The 19,442-nt window shown below is 35.1% G+C and overlaps 1 protein-coding gene across 1 annotated transcript in view; it reads right to left on the bottom strand.

Moving 5' to 3' along the window:
- LOC134754441 (cell adhesion molecule Dscam2-like) overlaps nucleotides 1-19,442 on the bottom strand; it is a 60,721-nt gene that overhangs the window by 20,945 nt on the left and 20,334 nt on the right. The window contains exons 3-18 of the mRNA XM_063690774.1: nucleotides 19,300-19,325; nucleotides 18,652-18,737; nucleotides 17,614-17,705; nucleotides 14,554-14,705; nucleotides 12,948-13,038; nucleotides 12,249-12,657; nucleotides 10,436-10,571; nucleotides 8,782-8,901; nucleotides 4,670-4,846; nucleotides 4,299-4,443; nucleotides 3,903-4,051; nucleotides 3,392-3,557; nucleotides 2,394-2,530; nucleotides 1,373-1,525; nucleotides 1,118-1,208; nucleotides 649-731 (exon numbers count right to left, since the gene is read on the bottom strand). Coding sequence (XP_063546844.1) covers nucleotides 649-731; nucleotides 1,118-1,208; nucleotides 1,373-1,525; nucleotides 2,394-2,530; nucleotides 3,392-3,557; nucleotides 3,903-4,051; nucleotides 4,299-4,443; nucleotides 4,670-4,846; nucleotides 8,782-8,901; nucleotides 10,436-10,571; nucleotides 12,249-12,657; nucleotides 12,948-13,038; nucleotides 14,554-14,705; nucleotides 17,614-17,705; nucleotides 18,652-18,737; nucleotides 19,300-19,325 — 2,213 coding nt within the window. The remainder of the gene's footprint in view (nucleotides 1-648; nucleotides 732-1,117; nucleotides 1,209-1,372; nucleotides 1,526-2,393; nucleotides 2,531-3,391; nucleotides 3,558-3,902; nucleotides 4,052-4,298; nucleotides 4,444-4,669; nucleotides 4,847-8,781; nucleotides 8,902-10,435; nucleotides 10,572-12,248; nucleotides 12,658-12,947; nucleotides 13,039-14,553; nucleotides 14,706-17,613; nucleotides 17,706-18,651; nucleotides 18,738-19,299; nucleotides 19,326-19,442) is intronic.

The raw sequence follows: 19,442 nt of genomic DNA on the forward strand, positions 1-19,442 counted from the left end.
ACAGGAAAGGTCGATTGTGAACCTGTAGTTTTTCAACGACCTTAAATCATAAATGACAAAAAAATTGCTGGTATCGGCTAGTGTGAAATAATCATTAACTGTGCAATAAAATAAATAAATAAAATTACCATTTCATGAGGATAGAAGTCAAGTCTCTGAAACGGATATGCTACTGAAGTGCACACCTATCACTGAATATCGTAAAACAGCTATGAATTGAAATTTCAAAACATCGATAGGTTGCCTTCTATCAGCTTCTCTGGCTTCTCTTTACCAACGTTTTAAAAAAATAATATAATTATCACGTCATGTCTATTTCTGACCAACGGCCCAATTCGAACAATGCTTCTCTTCTAAGAGATCACTGCAGTACGATATCGATCTGTCAGTGTCCAGTGACATTTTTGGTTCAAGAAATGTCACTTTTGCCACTGACAGATCGGTATCGTACCGCAGTGATCTCTTAGAAGCATTGTTCGAATTGGGCCGCAAATTTAGTCTCTAGTTTTAGTCTTTCAAAGTAATAATAAAAATAGCTGAAGTTAAAAGTAGTTTACAATTCCAGATTTCTACATTCCAGACAAAATTTAATGCTTAAATAGGTTATACAAGTTCAAACTACATAAGATAAAGTTTGCATAAACTCACCACCTTCCCTGGTATCTTGAAATAAAGGAATTGAAAACGGCCCAGTACCAGCACTATTAAAGGCCGCAACTGACACAGCATACCTAAACAAGCAAAATATAAACAATAAAGAAAACCCGACAGCGAAGGTAATCAATCATTTAAATTTATTTAAGTGAAAACGGTTAACCAAATTTCAATCAATATTCTAGTAGATAAAAAATGGTCAGTCAATTTGCTAAATTATCAAAAAAACCTACTTAAAGATTTAAAATTATCTTTAAGTAGGTAATCTTTATAAAATGATACTTGACACGCCGATTTTTTATTTTTATTGTATATATATATATTTTATTTTAATTTTTATTGTTATGTCTTCAGTAACAATAGGACAAGTAGGACAAATCGATCGACGTGAGAATCATCAAAATGGTGTTTGGAGCTGATATCGAAATTAGATTATTTTGATATTTTTGTTGTTTTTGTTTACCTGACTCCTTTCAACAGTCCTGTTACTGTGTTTTCTTGTTTTGAGTACAATGAAGCTGTTTTGATGATCTTATCACTTGTCTCTTGGTTTTCTGTTAAATAAATATCATATTTTAACACAATACTGTTCTATTCATTATTATTCAAAAGGAATAATAAATTTTCCAAACATTTACTATAGAGAAAATTTTCTTCATTTTGATATCAAGTTTCAGGCATTTTTGCTTTGTAAAATAATATTCAACTTATTAAGTACCTTTAATTACACCCAATTGTGGCACCGCCCTAAGTCTATAACCAAGTATAAGTCCATTGTGTGCGTCGGCTGGAGGCGGAAGCCACCGCACCCTGATCTCCCCTGGAGACTCGGTCTGTTCCAGCTGAACCGCCAAAGGAGGAGAAGTTGGAGCTACAAAGAAAAAAATATGATTTTTTTATACTACGTCTGTGGCAAACAAGTATACGGCCCGCATGATGGTAAGCAGTCTCCGTAGACTATTAGACCGCAGGCCAGGAGCATATATCGTCAGTCATCGCCTCCCGGCTGATACTTTGTCAGATGATAGTTTAGATGCTATCATGAATTAAAAAATAGTCAGCCAGTTGTATCGCGGTGGAAACACCATCAGTTGATGACAGAACATGTAAAAAAATTTTTTTCAGTCATCGCCTCCTGATTGATATTGTATCAGATGAGTTTAGATGCTATTTTAAATAAATAAAACCCGTCGTTTATTGAAACGCCTGATGAAATGCTACAAGCCTGAGTTTGGCATTACTATTATAAAAAGTTAAAGCGATTCTGTTTTACATGTTCAGGCCACCAGCTGACGTTCTTTCCACCGCGATACAACCGGCTGACGATATTTATTATTCACAATAGCATCTAAATTATCATCTGACAAAGTATCAAACGGGAGGCGATGGCTAAGTTTTTTTTTACGTGTTTCAGTGGCTGCCATTCCTCAACCCACCAACGGAGCGGCAGCTGACGTCCACGACGGTTCATCATACATAGCCACTAACCACTATACGAGTTATCGCCCGGGAAGCGATTGGTCATGGAAATCTGTTCCTGGCTCGCGGCCTATGGACGCTTGCAACTCCAGAGTTGTTACATGCGCGTTGCCGGCCCTAAAACTCCACACGCTCGTTGAGCTCTGGGAACCTTACTCATCGGCAGGAACACAACACTATTAGTAGGGTAGGGTGCTGCCTGCATTGGTAGAAGTTACAGGAATAGTTACCAGCACTCATTTAATTGTATTAAGTATTACCTTCTTCAGTAGTTGTGAGGCGTACTGGCGTTGAAAAGAGGCTTAAATCAGCCTGGTTGCCCCCAGCTACTCTAGCAGTGTATCCTGTTGACGGCTGGAGGTCTTCAATTTCCACAACATGGCGAATTTCATCTGTTCTATTAAACAAAAACAAATATTGGTTAATTTCTACATGGCGGCACAGAATAAGTAATAGTACTAGAGTTTGTGCGGAAAGAGAAGATTCGTGGAATGTATGGGGCCCAATGCATTCCACAACTGTTCTCTTTTCGCACAGACTCTATTTTTTACTAAGGTGTGACAATAAAGAGTATTCTATCTATCTTTACAAACCGCGCTGAGTGGAGGAGCAGCCTTTCAAGGGGTCCCGAAACCCATGATAGGTCCTAGTTTCAAGAATTGGCCCGAAAACGGACAATAAGACACATGCGCGATGAGGATCGCCTTGGTGTGGACCCTCAATGTACTTTTATTTGTCATAAATGTGAACGATTGTGCCGTTCAAGGATCGGGTTATATAGCCACGAGCGACGCTATGGCTAGATAACACAATTCATAGATGCTGCTTAAATCATCTGTAAGGATGCACAAGGCCTAATGATGATGATCTATCCTTATACAGCTAGTAGATTACAATTTTATCTTGAATTATTATTAGTGATCGGTAACAACGTTTTAATTTCATGGCAGCGTTGATGAGTTAAGGGAATCCGTAAAGTAAAATTCAGCTCAAATTATTACTTAAATTTAATAACCTAGTAATGAACCTTAATCGATCGTTTGCTTCAAAATTGTTACTTTACTTTAACTCGACCACGCTGCCAGGGCTGGCAGTTTGTATGGCAGATTTTGGACTTTATTGCTAAGTCAATAAGATTTGTAATAGATGATTTTACTTTATGCTCTACAACAGAATAAGCAACTTTATGTCGTCTACACACGACTTAAAGTCGAACTTTACGAGCATGCGAAGTGAAAAATATATTAAAGAAAAATACCTGGTGACGTTGATTTCCCTTGCAGTACTCCATGACAGTCTTTGACTATTAGTGATCTGTACTGTGTAATATTGTGCCAGAGACCGGGCCATGTCGCGCCACGATAGTTTCACTGACCGACTTTTAATCGAATCTACTGATAAGTCCGTAGGAGGAGATGGCGGTTCTAAAAAAGAATACAAACGACTATAAAAACTGAAAACTGTATAAATTTATAAGTATATAACTATAATAATATATTATCTATATCACCATTTTTTTTATTTGTCGTCTAGTATCCACAACACAAGCCCTACTGATCTTAGTGTGGCTGTGGCTTACCTGAAATGTGGGACTAGGTTGATCTGTGTAACATGGCCCTATAATATTTTCTATTTATTTATGTTAAAAAAAGTTTAACAATGTTGAAACAGAGGGGTTAATGAATATCGATATTTGAAAAGAGTGACTAACACGTTTTGAGTTAACGTTTACCTTAAGTCTGAAACTCATAAGTGTCTAAGTTGTTTACCCAAAATATTGAGATAGACGGTGTAAACGTCAGCGCCGAAGGGGTTGCCCGCCCTGCACTGATACAGAGCGGCATCGCTTGTTTCCGTTTGCAAAAGCTCCAGCACACTCGTTATACCTTCGTCTGTTTTTGCTTCTGATATTTTAACCCTGAAATATTGCCATGTATGAAATATACTTTATTATTTACTCATATCTTCAATCAACTATACAAATATTATGAGAATAGATACCAGTTCTGATGTTTTTTCGCTTCCAATAATCTCAAACGTTGGTGTAAACACTAATATTTACGCACGCAAACGATCAATACATAGGTAGGTATTCATTAGGTTTCCTAACGTACCTTTAATATTCTAACGTAATTCGTAAAAACGTAACGTAAAAAATACCTTACCTTTGTGTCAATGGGTTAATTGGCTTCTCATTCCTAGTCCACATGATCCTTATAGGATCGTCACCTTTTGCTTGGCATTCTAAAGTAACTTGCTGACCGAGTTTTGCTGTCATATTCCTTAGTACGGTATCGAAAGTAACGGGTTCTGTAGAAAAAATGAATTGTATCAAGTATGGGATGTTAATTTATTTTAGTCGTAATACATACGATTACCGACTTAAGATACCATGTAATATCGTGTTTGACTAATAATAATAGAAAATGTTCCATAAAAGTTCATTTGCGTTATTGACGCCGCAAATATTTATATTTTTTCATAGGAAGTTAACTTAACCAGAACAGTGGAAAATAATACATATTTAACTACTTACTGTTAACAGATATCCATATAGTCTTGCTAAGCGCTTCCCCAACTCCATTTTCAACATGGCAAGTGTAAAGTCCAGCGTCTGATAGCGCCACGGTGTCAAACATCAAGGAACCATTCGACAAACTCAAGACCCCACCTCCGGCCACCTCAAGAACTGGACGCCATGTCTCCGATACAACTAAATAATTATAAATAAATAAATACTTACATTAACATGTTTTAATCTAAATATGTAATAAATACGAACTGAGTGAGTCGGTCACAAGTTAATGATAAACACTGTAAGTATACAAATATTATGTTATTATGTAAGTAAGTAAGTATTCTTATATACATTAGTAATAAACCTAATGTTAAAAGTTAATGTTGTTTTAATTAATCCGTTATACTAAGAAAAGTAATGACGCGACAGTGGCGCCCAACGTGGGGCCGTGGGGATTAATTTAGTTTTAGTTTTATTAGTAGTACCTAAATTTCTTAGTTCTTGGGATTTGTAGAGATTGTTTTTTTATGTCCATATAATACATAAGTTATAGTTTTTTTAATGGATTATTATGTTAATTTTAATTTGTAACTTGCTTTAACAAGTAAGTAATTTATTTATTGTAAACTGTGTAGGTACATAAAGATGTTCATTATATCAAATGGTATCAACAGTTGCTCTTTTCGAGCGTACAATTTATAGCCTTAAAAATAATTAAAAACTATATACATGTAACAACTGGTCTTAGCATCTAATACATATCACTTGCCGTTTCCATCGCTTCGAAAAATTCCTTTAAACTATAATATACATTGTCTGTAAGAAACCTTTTTAACTGTACTTAAATTTATTATCATTTATAATTTTAATATAGTTAGGTAGGGCATTAAATACACGTATGGAAGTATAGAAGGCGCTTTGGCAGAACAACGTGTTATTTGCCTTTGGACATATTAGGTTATACTTGTACTTTTCTCTTAGATTGTCTCTTAATGAAGACTTTTTAGGGAAATTAAAAATTATTCTTAACGAAAAGACAGAGTTCAAGTACATAAATACCCGTAAGAGTGAGTATCCGTTTGTCTTTAAATACATTCCGAAGTGATTCCTCGGTATTCATACGGTATATAGTACGTACGCATCTCTTGTAAAAGAAAAGTACTTTACACATCTACAGAATTTCCCCAAAAAATAATTCCGTAGGTCAGCAGGGGAAAAACATTGCCATAGTAAGAGTTTCTAACTATGATTTCGGAGCAAGTGCCCGATAAAATTGACAAAGCATAACATTGGCTAGAAATTAAATTATTAATTCGTGCAATATGCTCTTTCCAGTTAAGGAAAGTATCAATAATAACACCCAGGAAACGTATATTACTAACTTCTTCTATTGTCGTTCCCCCTTCTGTAATATTTAATTGTATGGGAGTTGTTTTATAATTCCTAAACTGGATATATTTAGTTTTATCTAAGTTGACTTTAAGATTTAGTGAGTGAAGCCAATCTATTACTTTTTTAAGGGTTGAGTTAATATTTTGTTCCATATGAGGTATGTTGTATATATCCCCTGAAAATAGTATAGTGGCATCATCCGCGAACAACACGCACAACTCGTCAACAATTTTAGGAAACTCGTTAACATACACTAAGAATAAAAGTAACATATGTAATATATGTAACATTTTATTGTAAGGTTTTATTTATTGCCAACTAAGAGGCGCCTAACTTCGAAATAGGTCCTGTGATGTTACCCTAAGGGACTTATATTAGAATAGAATATCATTTAATTCAGTACTATGAAGTTGTTATCGCATTTGTTAGTACTGCTATATTTTTTACTGTTAGTATTACGTACATCGAAATAAACCTCAGGTATCCACTCTTTAATAAGTATGTTCTTTTGACAACATCAGCGACATTTTCACGCATTCGTGGTTCTAAATGTAACCACATTTTCCGCTCCATAAATAAATTACCACATTCGTTGATCACACGTCAGACTCGTCATACCTAATAACGAACTAAAATTGCGTTGAATCCTGTTCCAGTTCAATGAATTTTATTTTCTCGCTGATGGATTCACAAAGAATTTTATTTACTTTTACAGATTGCTCCCACCAAAGCGATTTATACATGTTTTCTGAAAACCTATTTTGAAGCTTTAAGCAAATACGGAGCGTTCGATGTTTACGCCTCAACCCGTAGAGTAAAAGTTTATCTACGCTAGTTTAGGTTTCATCAAATAGCTAACGCTCTGAAATGTTAACAACACGTTGCTATTTAGCCACGTAATTTAATTAAGATAACAAACATACTTTCAATCATGGTTCTGACAAAAAAAATCAACATCAACATTATGCAAAGTGGAGTGATTTTGTTGTGTCTAATAAAATTTCAATCTTTAAGTTTAAATTTTATGTTCAACATACAATGCGCATGACCAGAGGCCGGAATTCTCGTGGCAATTTGAATTGTCATTAGGGACTTCTCATTTATCGACTTTCGATATACCTATATCTATACAATGTACAACATATTAAAAAGATTAAAAGTAGAGGTAAACAACAAGCGGTCTTATCGCTAAAGAGCGATTACGTCCAGATAACTTTTGAGTAGCTGAAAATGCGAAATAGAGATGTGCAATAAAAACAATGAAAACTTAATAGTTTCACATTTTAAGTTATTACTCAGTTCCGTATTTTTTCAATTTCACGTTCAAAGTCTGTTTTAGTCCTAAGAAATATTCCTCATGTTTTTTTCATATTATCTGCACTTACTCCAGTTACTCCTTTGACAGTCAAATATATATTAACATATTATAACTTAATATTGTCTTCGGTTACCACGATAGTTACTCATAAAAATAAAACTAAGTTACCCGTTGACCACGAACGCTGTAAAGGGTTCGAAACGTCGGGATGTATTATATATACAATATATGCGATATAATCCGTTTTCATAGTTTTATTTCATATTATAACTTTTTTTTTTTGTGTCCTACATTGTATCGATATTTGTGTATACAGGATGTTTCTGACCATGGGGCTTTAAATTCAGGGCTCGATTCTACTCACTAAACTGAGCTACTTTTATTATGGGACTAACCCCGAAATCGCGGAAAAAACTTGGCATTTTCAGACATTTTGGCTGATGTCGACGTTTTCTATGGAAAAGCAAAAAAAAAATCGCGATATTAGTGTTGGTCCCATAATAAAAGTAGCTCAGTTTAGCGAGTAGAATCGAGCCCTGAGTTTAAAGCCCCATGGGCAGAAACATACTGTATAAATAAGAACTCCCTATGACGGTTCAAAAATGCCACAATAATTCCGGTCTCTGCACATGACGGTGACGTAACACTTCATCATCCGTGACACTTCTTAAACATTCGTATTTGTCATGCTACTTCAGTCAACCTCAGTACTTTTTGTACCGAGACTGACTGAAATAGCAAGACACGTTGGTACGTTTCCGTGAAAATACGATGGAAAATAATTATGCACTACATCTGTAGATATAATCACTATGCAACGTCAGTCGAAGGCATTAATAATGAAATCAGCCCAAACACATCACTAATACTGAGGAATTACGAGAACCCAATAATAGTTAAGCCGATTTGGAGTTCTGCGTATGCAAAAGCAGATCTCTAGCGAGCAGGAAAGCGTCCACAATTGTTTTTAAATTTCGGAAGGTTGGTGAGGGCTTAAAATAATGTTAAGTAGTCTATGGATTTGGTCGTTTTGATCCAAACTATATTTTTCTATAACATAATATGACGCTTATTTGTACGCATTTCCTTAATCTGACGACCACAAGTTCGACGCCCGATTTTCGCACTGTAACCGTCAGATTAAGGAAATGCGTACAAATAATCATCAGATTTAGTAATAGCACAATTATAGCATTTATTTGGACTTAACGATTTGTTGAGCCCCCCACCAACCAACTGCTCAACATAGACGGCTAAAAGTGGATGGTAAGAGTAGACTCCACGGGGTAGCAAAATATCACTCATATCTTAATCTGACGCGCTCAAGTAACGACAAAAATCCCCTCTTGAGCTCCCCGACCATGCCCCTATGAACGACACACATATTGATGTCAATATTTAATATTGCATGTTAACTTACCATCTTTCTTAAGCCAGTGAGTCTGAGGCTGAGGATAGCCGTTAGCACTGCAGGAAATGTGACCGCTCCGTCCCAACAGCAATGATGTATTCTGAGGCTCCTCGCTCCACTTAGGGGCAACTGTTACGAACAAAACGAATGACTTTTTATATTAATTACTGTCATTACAATAGTATATGTATGTAAACATATTATGTTTCTTCGCTATTCCAGCAAAGCGACTGGACTGGACTATTTGGATTAAATATGGTTTACAGATTATTTTAGCTTATAATCTAGATCGACATGAAGGATAGTTTTGATCTTAGAAACTGTAGCCGCCGTGCAGGTCAGAATCATGACGACTCAAATAATAAGCTTCGATTTGAAGTAAACTGATATAATCTTCCAAAAGGTACTGGTTTACAAGGGTTCTTGCCAAAGCGGTTAAGTGGAGAAGTGGTGGTTATTGTATGGAGGGTGATGAAAGAGGGATAGCAAAATTTTACAGTAATAAAGGTGGTTTAAATTTCGGGGCCGCGATACAAAATATGTGGAACGCTCCTATTGGTACTTTAAAAAAGCCTCCGAATACTAGCCGAGCCCGACGGCTGCGTTCAGCTAAAGCATAAGGAATATTGTTATACAATAATAAGTTGCATCAGCAACAGAAACCATTACTTAAATGGTTGAAATAGAGAATAAAAGTTAGTCAGGGGTTACTTTTCAACTGGAGAGAGTGTGTGTATCCGTGTGGGAAGAGACAGTAGGTATAAGTAAAATGTATCGCAAAACACACTATACTGCAACGCTACTGAACCAATCCAAATGCGCCTCGACTTTGGATAATTGCAACACTGTATAGTTTTTTTTTTTTTATAATAATAAATAACATTTTCATTATATTACGTTATGTATATAGGATGACTCACGCTACGACGGTCCGGGCCCGGGCCGGGGCGTCTGACACTTCAGTTTTCTATAGAAAGCGTCACGTGATCACCGTTACATGTCATAGAAAAATAAGTGTCGGGCGCCACGGCCCGGGCCCGGACCGTTGAGGCATAAGTCATCCTTATAACTGCTGTATGGAACCGCTATATTGGCTTGATACTCAAAATAACATTTCTAAACCGTTGCTTAAATATTTGGCATGCATTTTGGAAAGTATCTTGGTAAGTTTTAGGTTAAATCAGATATAACGGCCTACGACCTAAAGAGTCAACTCCGTCAAGCCAAGTTTCATCCAATTATGTAATCTCAAATCAAATTATACTTAATTAACAAAAGTTAGAGCGGAATCCAAGATACTTTAAACGATCTGAATCTTATTAGGATAATAAGGATCCATTTAAATAAATTGATCTTGGTTCTGTATTGCTTTTCGCGGTATTAGCATGTTTCAAGATTATTTTTAATATTAATTCTATTCAAAATTGACAACAGTGGCTTTTTTGTGTAAGATTTTCTGGTTAATAATTATGTAAAAATAGCCAGTTTGATTGCGAAACCGTTGTTATTATTTAGGTTTGCCTGAATAATTAATTATTGTCAGAATGTAAAAGAAGCCAAGAGCTGTCATGAAATCCACACTTACTGAAAGGAACTTTAGCAATTTGTCTGGATAAATTTCTAGAAGTAAAAACAAACTACTTTTTTATTTAGGTAAATGTACCTTTTATGTAAAGGTTGACTGTCCGGTTGACTTTGGCCACGTGGTTTGCGGCCACGCAAGTGTACGTGCCGCAGTGGTCCAACGAGACGTTCTTTATTATCAGCACGCTGAACACTTCCAGACTCCTCTCCACTATCTGAAAATGACACATAATTTGTACCAGGTTTCCAAGTAACCACGTACCTCAAGACACAAGCCCCCCAACAGGGTTGACCGACAGTAATTGTGATGATTCTCAGCGATAGGATGACAATGATGATAAACCTATAGAGGCATTGTTAAAATTTATGTACTTAAGTAAAATATTATGTCTCAGATTGTGTTACCTACTGTAATTTGTAATGTCAAAATCCGGTTATATTTGAAAAAAAATGGGTTGGGCACATAAAGACGGATACTTTATAGAACTATGTCTGTTTCTGGATATTACATTTATTTATGTTTATAATTTTGCATATCCACTGATATTGAACTTGGCTCTCATTTACACATTTATTTTTTAACGGGATAATGTTTACAGAAACCACCTAAAAGAGTTAATCATGTATCTGACTGAGTAAATACTGAAATGTAAATCGCATCACTACAAAACATATAAAAATACCCAATATATTATATAATATGGCTACGAGAAGTACATGCAGCATCAAAAACAGTGGATCAGTCTACGCATCAAATGTATCTACGTTATCTAATAGTTCAACAAGAATAGCTATGCCTCTGTTACTATATAGAACAATAAGACTATGGCAGATACTTTTATATGTAAACTGAAGAGATAGGTATATATCTGTCTGGCTGATTCAGCAATTCAGCCCGAATAACTAATTATTGAAATGAGAAATTAACACGTAATACTGCTAAATAAAAGCAGTTTTCAACTCCAATTATCAATAATAACTGTTTGTTTGACTGGGTCATGTTATTTTAACGTTATGCAAATATAGGTCATTATTATCAAGTTTATCAACAAATATTTGTAACAAAATGTGATTTTATCACATAATCAAATCGAACAAAGCGACGAGTGAATCATGATCATTGACATTTAAGTTATATAATGATTTAATATAAATACTAATCCAGCCGAGTAAAATCTCGAGGTACCTATATATATTTATTTATATTATTATTTAAACAATAATACGAGTAATACATAGGTAAAATACAAATTGAAAATTTTAGAGTAGAAAAGGGGCTTCAATCTGTATCTCGAGATTTGCATGAAATGGGCTAGATATTTTTTTCCGAAACTGTACGTACTTAGATCATGTAGATAAAGCGCACTGCGAACGAAATGAACAAATCTGAGTAGGTAATACTATATCATATCAAAATTATATTTTAAAAGTTCGCATACTGGTAGTGATATATACTTGATACTTTATTTGTTGGGTGATTGTGACTTTTGTTACCAAAGAAGCATGAACCCCTGTTACGAGTATTTGACTTTTATCTCTTGGCACCAGAAGTGCGGAATAATGAATAAGTATAAAATTTGTCTGAATCTTTTATTTATATAAAGTTACTCTGGGTGCTACAAAATCTTGGCAAACCTTTCTCTAGTTGTCATAGCTGCACACACACACAATTTGTGTTAAACATAAAAAAGAAAAAACAAGAGGAAATACAGAGAGGTGGTAATCAATTCGATTAACCTATGTTTAAGGAGAGGTTTCTAAATTCGTTTGTATTTATTTGTTCCATTAACATTTGTATCAGTCGAAAAGACAAAATAATTGGTAACCACAATGCGGGTAGCACTACTAATAGGTAATATCTACAGTTTAAATTTGTTATAAAATAATATCACCTTTAGATGATTCGGTATTTTCTTCCCATCCTTCAACCACGAATAATACACAGGAGAATCCCCGCTCTTCAAATTACAATGTATCTGCACTATTTGTCCTTCTTGCAAGTCAGATGCCAGCAAAATCTCTTCCAGCTGAGGTGCTTCCACGACTTGTAATTCAAAAGATCTCTTAGCCATCTCCCCTGAAGGGCTCCTCACGACGCAAGCATAGCTACCACCATTATCATTCTTGTTTACTTTAGCTATGTTTAATACACCATCGCTTGTTACTGTGGCGTCTCTTTTGATTCTTAACTTGGGTTTTCTGCCAAATATTTCTATGCTGGAGGGCACGGAGCGTCGGTAGCGACTGGACTGTGATATGTCGGGCTTGATTTCTTTTCCCTTGTACTCCCACGTGATTTCTCTGGAATTGAAAAGAGCTTTTTCCATTAGAACACAATATTCATAGAACATGATGTTCTTAGTAACATGATTACATTGACTTTGTCATTGAAATATTAACCTTGTGATTTTAAAAATAAATTAATCACATCGTTAAGGTGTAATTTAGAAACGGCCATGAGGCCCAATAAAAAAGGATCTAAGTATGCATATAACAAATTAAAACATTTTTATACTTTTGAACGTTCGACCTTTTTCTCGTTATACATTCTCAAAACCTTTTTCACAAATGAAATACATGATAAAAGGTACCTCACGGGGTAGCCGTAGTAAGGGCACCTGAGAGTGACACTCTGGCCGCTTAGAACCTTGAATGGGGGCAACGTACGGATATACGGGGGACCTGTAACAAATGTGTTTTACAAGTTTTTTTTTAGCGTTCCGTACCCAGAGGGTAAAAACGGGACCCTATTACTAAGACTCCGCTGTCCGTCTGTCCTTCTGTCTGTCTGTCACCAGGCTATATCTCATGAACCGTGATAGCTAGACAGTTGAAATTTTCACAGATGATGTAATTCTGTTGCCGCTATAACAACAAATAATAAAAATTGAATAATATAAATATTTAAATGAGGCTCCCATACAACAAACGTGATTTTTTTGCTGTTTTTTTCGTAATGGTACGGAACCCTTCGTGCGCGAGTCCGACTCGCACTTGGCCGGTTTTTTTTGTGTTCCGTAGCTAACGCACACAACAGGATTCAACAGGTAACAGAGTTTTTCCTTATATATACTATCCGTTGTAGGTCTGTCTGCGGTTTAGTTCCGGTGACCCTGAGCATTAAAAAGGTAATATACATATAATTTGACATGGCTTATATTAATCACGCAACTAACCTACGAATTAATAAATAAGATACATAAATCAGAGGTTCGTTAAAAGACGATACCTAGGTACTTAAACTAGTTGACTCAGAGTGCAGATACGAAATCACACGTAACAGAAGCACAAATTTCTGTGAATGCTATTATTTCAATAATATAGTGTGACTGCGTCATTATCTCTTTATAATAATAGACCATCTACGATAAAACGATTTTGAATATTTTGAACATATCGTAATAGATAATGAATACTATAAGATACCTTTTCGTAAACTAGCGTACTGGCATATTATTCCAAACAAAATATACATAAAAGTATGCGTGCTAAATTTTATCCTCAACAAACAAAGGCATATTTCGCATTCCGCGTCTAAAATATTTAATCTTCAGCGTCACCAGTTGCAATAAAGTAGTATAAAACTGAAGTTTGTACGCTTTAATTTAGACTTTATATCATGATTACAAAGATGATTTTGTGTTGCTTTCCCTATGTTATCGAGAATGATCGATCGTGGCTTGTAGTGCAGTATTTTGATTTATTTATCTTGTGAAGTAAGTTTGCCTGAAAAGAGAAACTCCGTACAATAGTTTATCTACAACTATCTATACATTGTGATAGTTGTGGCTACTGGCTACCAATAGATTTTGAAGTCTGTGAGTCATATTGACGCAAAAATACTTTTCTTGATAGAAAACAACTGCTCTCAGCGACAACATGTCTCACACCAGCTCTGATGGACTTGGGTAGCCATATGAGCCAATCTATGGAAAGCAACATACGTACACAAGCTTTCGTCATACACACATACTTATAAATATGTGACATGTTCAGTTCCAAGAGCAGGCTCATGGTCATGATACCGTCATAGTTGATCAACCGTCTGTAGCTATAGCTCTTCATAATGAGCAGCGCAATGTCGTGGATACTAATATTGATATTCAGTTTCGACGTCACTATGCCGTCGAGGGCCATCGTTCAGAGATAAATACTTTGTTTTAGGTGGAATAGTTTAAGATAAATAAATATACTGACCATATACATTCATCCGGTCATGGTGCGCCAACTGAGTCTCTCCATGGTGAGCAACGCACGCGTACAGGCCTCCATCGTCCACCCGAATATGTGATATGTTAAGTTGCGACGTCACCCCGCCATTGGGAGACAACGTTTGGCTGATGCCGTACCTGTGGATAAAAAAACTTTAAAAAAAGAAAATCGACTTGCTTGCATTTACAAAACAGATCATTTTACTCTCTTTGTACTTTAAAATGCAACAAAAGATCCTATTACCGCTTTTATACATGCATTAAACCTCTTTGCGTGGCACGGCGTATTCTGATTCATGGGCGGTTGCATCTCCGTGGAAATATAATAGGACGCTTTGACATAGGGGACGCAACAAAATTTACCATTACTCACAAGGAAAATGTGATACTGTAGGGCTTTGAGATAAGTGGGTTTATTTATATGTTTTTCGTGTGTAAGAAAGGAAGGAGTCTCGTTATAATACATTGTATACTTTTTGTTTTATTGTACCTTAACCTGATTATGTTAACATTAAAGTTTTACATACATACAATTCGTGTATACTTAAATACAAAGAAAACATCCATGAATCAGGAACAAATATGTGTGTGCTCATCACATAAATAATGCACTTATATACGATATACGATATATATACGAACCCAGAACTATCGGCTTCATAGGCTCGGTCACTACCTATACTAGGCCAAACCATTTCGAGTTGTAATATCATTCATTTATGCTTCCAATGCGTTACAATATTTCGACTTTAATTGAGTTACTGTCAACATCGCATCACATGGCCGTCGCTGTCGGTAGTGTTCATTCTCACACTCTGAGATCTAAATGGTCGCAGTCTGGTCTCAGAGGAATTTCCTTCTAAGAACGTTCCATGAATGACCACCCTGGAGCCGGGGTTTACGAGAGACAACAGTATAGGGTACTTCACAAAAGGAGTATAAAAGATCTTAAAGACACTTTTGGAGAAAAGGAACGCGGGAAATTGGGAACATTTTAACAAATAGAAATGGAAAATACCTCACGGTGAACCGTAGTTACCTATAATCTTCATTATCATGTTAGCTTAAAATCGTATAATATTGTCCTCATAAATTAGGTACCTTTTCTTGTAAGTAAAGTTCTCGATATGTTGTTTTGATGCTACTTAAAATTGGATTCTTTGTAGTCTATAAAGTATCCCAATACCCAGTATGTCTGCTGGGTAAAGCCTTTCCCCAGAGTTCCAATCCTTAAAAGCAACCTAAATCATTACCAGTCGCCAGAATTGCCAGAATTGCCAGAAATAGTTGCTAACGGTAAACATGGATATCAGTGGGTAATTTTACAAGCTAAAAAGTTATGGAGACTATCCCGTTTTTTATCAATTTATCTTTGTCCTTAAATTTGAAAAAATAAAATAAAAAATAAGGTTTTTCATTTTATATTATTTGACATTGTTAATAATTTAGTTAATTAATAATGGTTACTGGTTTTTAAATTGTGTATTGCTTGACATTTGTGTAATTATAATCAATTGTTATTTTCCTACTTGACAATCATAATATAAATTCGTATAGATGTGTAAAATAATTTATATTGTAATTTAATATTATGAAATAAATAAATCTAATTCCAAATCTAAATCTAAACAAACACAAATGTCTCCCATAAATTGTGCCACAACTGGCAGCATTTCGCAGCGCGTCTGAGAGAAAGTACCGAGACTTGCTCGACGCAAGACAAGACTAAATTGCCACTAGAAACAAATGAACATTGGACCGACGGCGGATTAAATAAGAAAAATGAAAAAGTTTCAAATTAACTTCCAGTGCAATTTTCTTTTATTAAATGAACGTCCGGTTGATGTGATTGAGAATTTACGTAATAAAGTTAGTCCTTGCCTTTGGAGCTTCAAAGTTCAAACTTCAAAGTAATGACGCCAAATCATTTAGGCATTCTAGTTCAGCTAGTTAGTGATTATATAGGTTACATATAATGCATCAGGTAAATATTTTTGCCTACCCAGATAGCATAAATAAACTACACTAGGTATACGTATTTTAAAAGATTCATTTGCATGCATTTGCATATAATTGTGCTTAATTCACTGAGCGAAAATTACTTAAGAGGCCGGTGTCGATTTTAGTCGCAAAAATGTAAAATTAATAGATTTTGTCCGTGAAATTTTACACCTTTTGTTACCTAATTGAAATAACAACGACTGGTTTCTATTAGCACGTCTTCTTATCTTACCTTTTATCAGATCAGTTTTTTGAAAACAGACTCACTAAGTTAGTAATGTTTGCTTTTCTGATGGACGTTTAGGTAAACGCGCGTAAAGCACTGATTTTGTCGCTCTTATTTGTAAATTTCGTAAAGTTTGGACGGCTAAACATGGTAATTTTGTATTACACATATCCTGTACTTGACGTTTATCAGACTACATTTTTATTATTATGACTTTGAAGTAGTGTAAATGAAAGTTAGACGAAATCAATTTTCTCCAGAAATTACTTCAAAACAAGTGACAATTTCTCTGAAATTCGACTTAATTTTAACGTAATTTTGATACTTAAACAATCTACAACATTTGCTGAAACTATTCTTATACATCAATTTGTATAATTTACCACCATGATTTTTTGATGATTTTTTAAAAACTGCCCCTTCTCTTCATGCATTACCGGTGACGCACGCTCGCGACCTCATTATTAATAGGCAAGATGAGAAATCGTGCTAATATAAACCAATACTTGTTATTTAGATATTACGTAACAAAACGTGTATAATTTCAACGACTAAATATATCAATTTTACATTTTTGCTCCAAAATCGACTACGGCCTCTTAAATTCTATCTTCTTTTTGTATTCTACGAGTTAAAACCGTTTTAAAGATAACAATTTAAACATATTAGGGAATTAGGGTGATAATATCTTAAATTTCTCAAGGACGCAAAAGTCCAATTTAATTTTTAGGCATCGAAATAGGGTTTTTTTTTAATGTAGTCCTGTACACTTTACATTGAGTTCATTTATAAAGGTTTTAATGCTCATGCAAATTTTACCTCGAATCGGTATTTGACGAGATGAGTATGCCGTCCCTCTCCCAGATGAATTTCCCCGGATGCTGTCCGTTCACGGTGCACTGGAGATGTATCTGCACATAAACATGTTACTATTATTCCCTTTTCATTTGTGTTTATAAATTAATAACAGGTAGTTAACATTCAATATAACATTTATAATTTATACATGAAAGTTTTGTTATTTCGAAATTCATTGAGTAATTTACTATTTTTAGAAGAAATTGTATTATTTATACAATTTTATTATGAATTTAAGTAACCACTGTAATTTTCAAAAAAGAAAAATAAAATTCGTGTTTTTTTTAACATGACAGTATAATTTTTTATAGAATTTCTTGAGGATACTTTCAATTAATCATTTAGGTAAAAGTATGGTTATTTATGGAATGGGAAGTTAAATATCAGAATGGAAATTGTATGACAAATTCATTTAAAACCAAATTTTAATTGCTTATCGTAAAATAAAAAATAAAAAATCGTACTTGGATAGTAAAATGCTCTAGTGCAGAAAAGTATCACGTTCTGCACACTTTTTAGAACAACGATTCTTTCAGAGCATGAGAAATGAAAAAAATATTCCAGGGCCCAAAAAGAAAGGTGATAAATTGGTAATGCCAGCAAATTCTTTTCCCAAATTAAACCCTTCGGGACTTTCACCGTAAATAATTCATGTTGCTTTGAGCCAACAGGCCACTCCTGTTTATATTGTGTCACTTATTTTTTTCTCTGTTCAAGGGCTGTTCTTTATTAGCTAGATCTGGTTTGGGGTTTAACTGTGACCAGAGATGCGCGAGGATGCGTTACGTTACGTTACGTTACGTTACGTTAGAGATGTGTTTGTGAAGAACGAATAGAATGCAGTGATTCTATTGGTTGCTAGCTGTTAGCTGGTCGAAACGCAGAATTAAAGAAAAGAAAGATTAAACCAAAATTGGTCAGACAAAACAGCTAAGACCTCCCCCTAACCCTAGCCACCGCACGATGTAGATAAAAAAACTCATAACAAAGTCCACTTACGTCAGCTCCTGGCATCACGGTTGTTTCACCGAAGTGCTGCGACATCGCCATAGAAATGCTCCTACGGATTCTCATTGTTCTTAACTCTGCGGAAAATTTAGTGAGAAAATACTGCTATAGGTACCGAATAAGTTGATGCAAATTATTGGCGCCCAGAGAGCCTATCGCGAAAATCGATAATCATAATTGCATTAGAGTCAGACCAAGCTAAGGTGGCAGCGATTGTGCAAGTGTTAAGTTAATGTCATAATTTCATAGAAGTCTGTGCTATGCAAAATCGCTGTCAATATAGCTTGGTCTGACTCTCTGCCTCTCTATCGTAGCAAATAACGAAATTTTGATCTCCGGTTTTCGCGGTAGGCACGCAGACACTAATCAGTGACAATGACATGAGTAAGGAATATTGTCGTATATTCATTTTATTCCAAAGCCCTTAAAATATTACTAGACTTGGACCACGTTCACAGTTTGCACTGACTTGGCAGGGACAATACATTCATATCCCATGAGCACCATAACTACTTGACGTATCACTTGGCATGAAAACTTAGCGTGGCTATTTAACACTGTCAACAGTAATTTCATCACTTAAAACTACAAAGTAAGTAAAGAAAGAACCCTTTCAAAGCTTTTTATTATATGACTTACCGACTGTAGATGGGTCAAATAATGATCTGTAACAAAAATATTACATAAAAATGTGATCATGACTTACTCATAAAATAGCATTACACATTCGATTATAGGTAAATTACTTTTCGTCATATCAACTAATTTTACAGTGGTCGAGT

Source organism: Cydia strobilella, chromosome 2 (genome assembly GCF_947568885.1).
Source record: "Cydia strobilella chromosome 2, ilCydStro3.1, whole genome shotgun sequence".
In the NCBI taxonomy this organism is placed as follows: domain Eukaryota; kingdom Metazoa; phylum Arthropoda; class Insecta; order Lepidoptera; family Tortricidae; genus Cydia; species Cydia strobilella.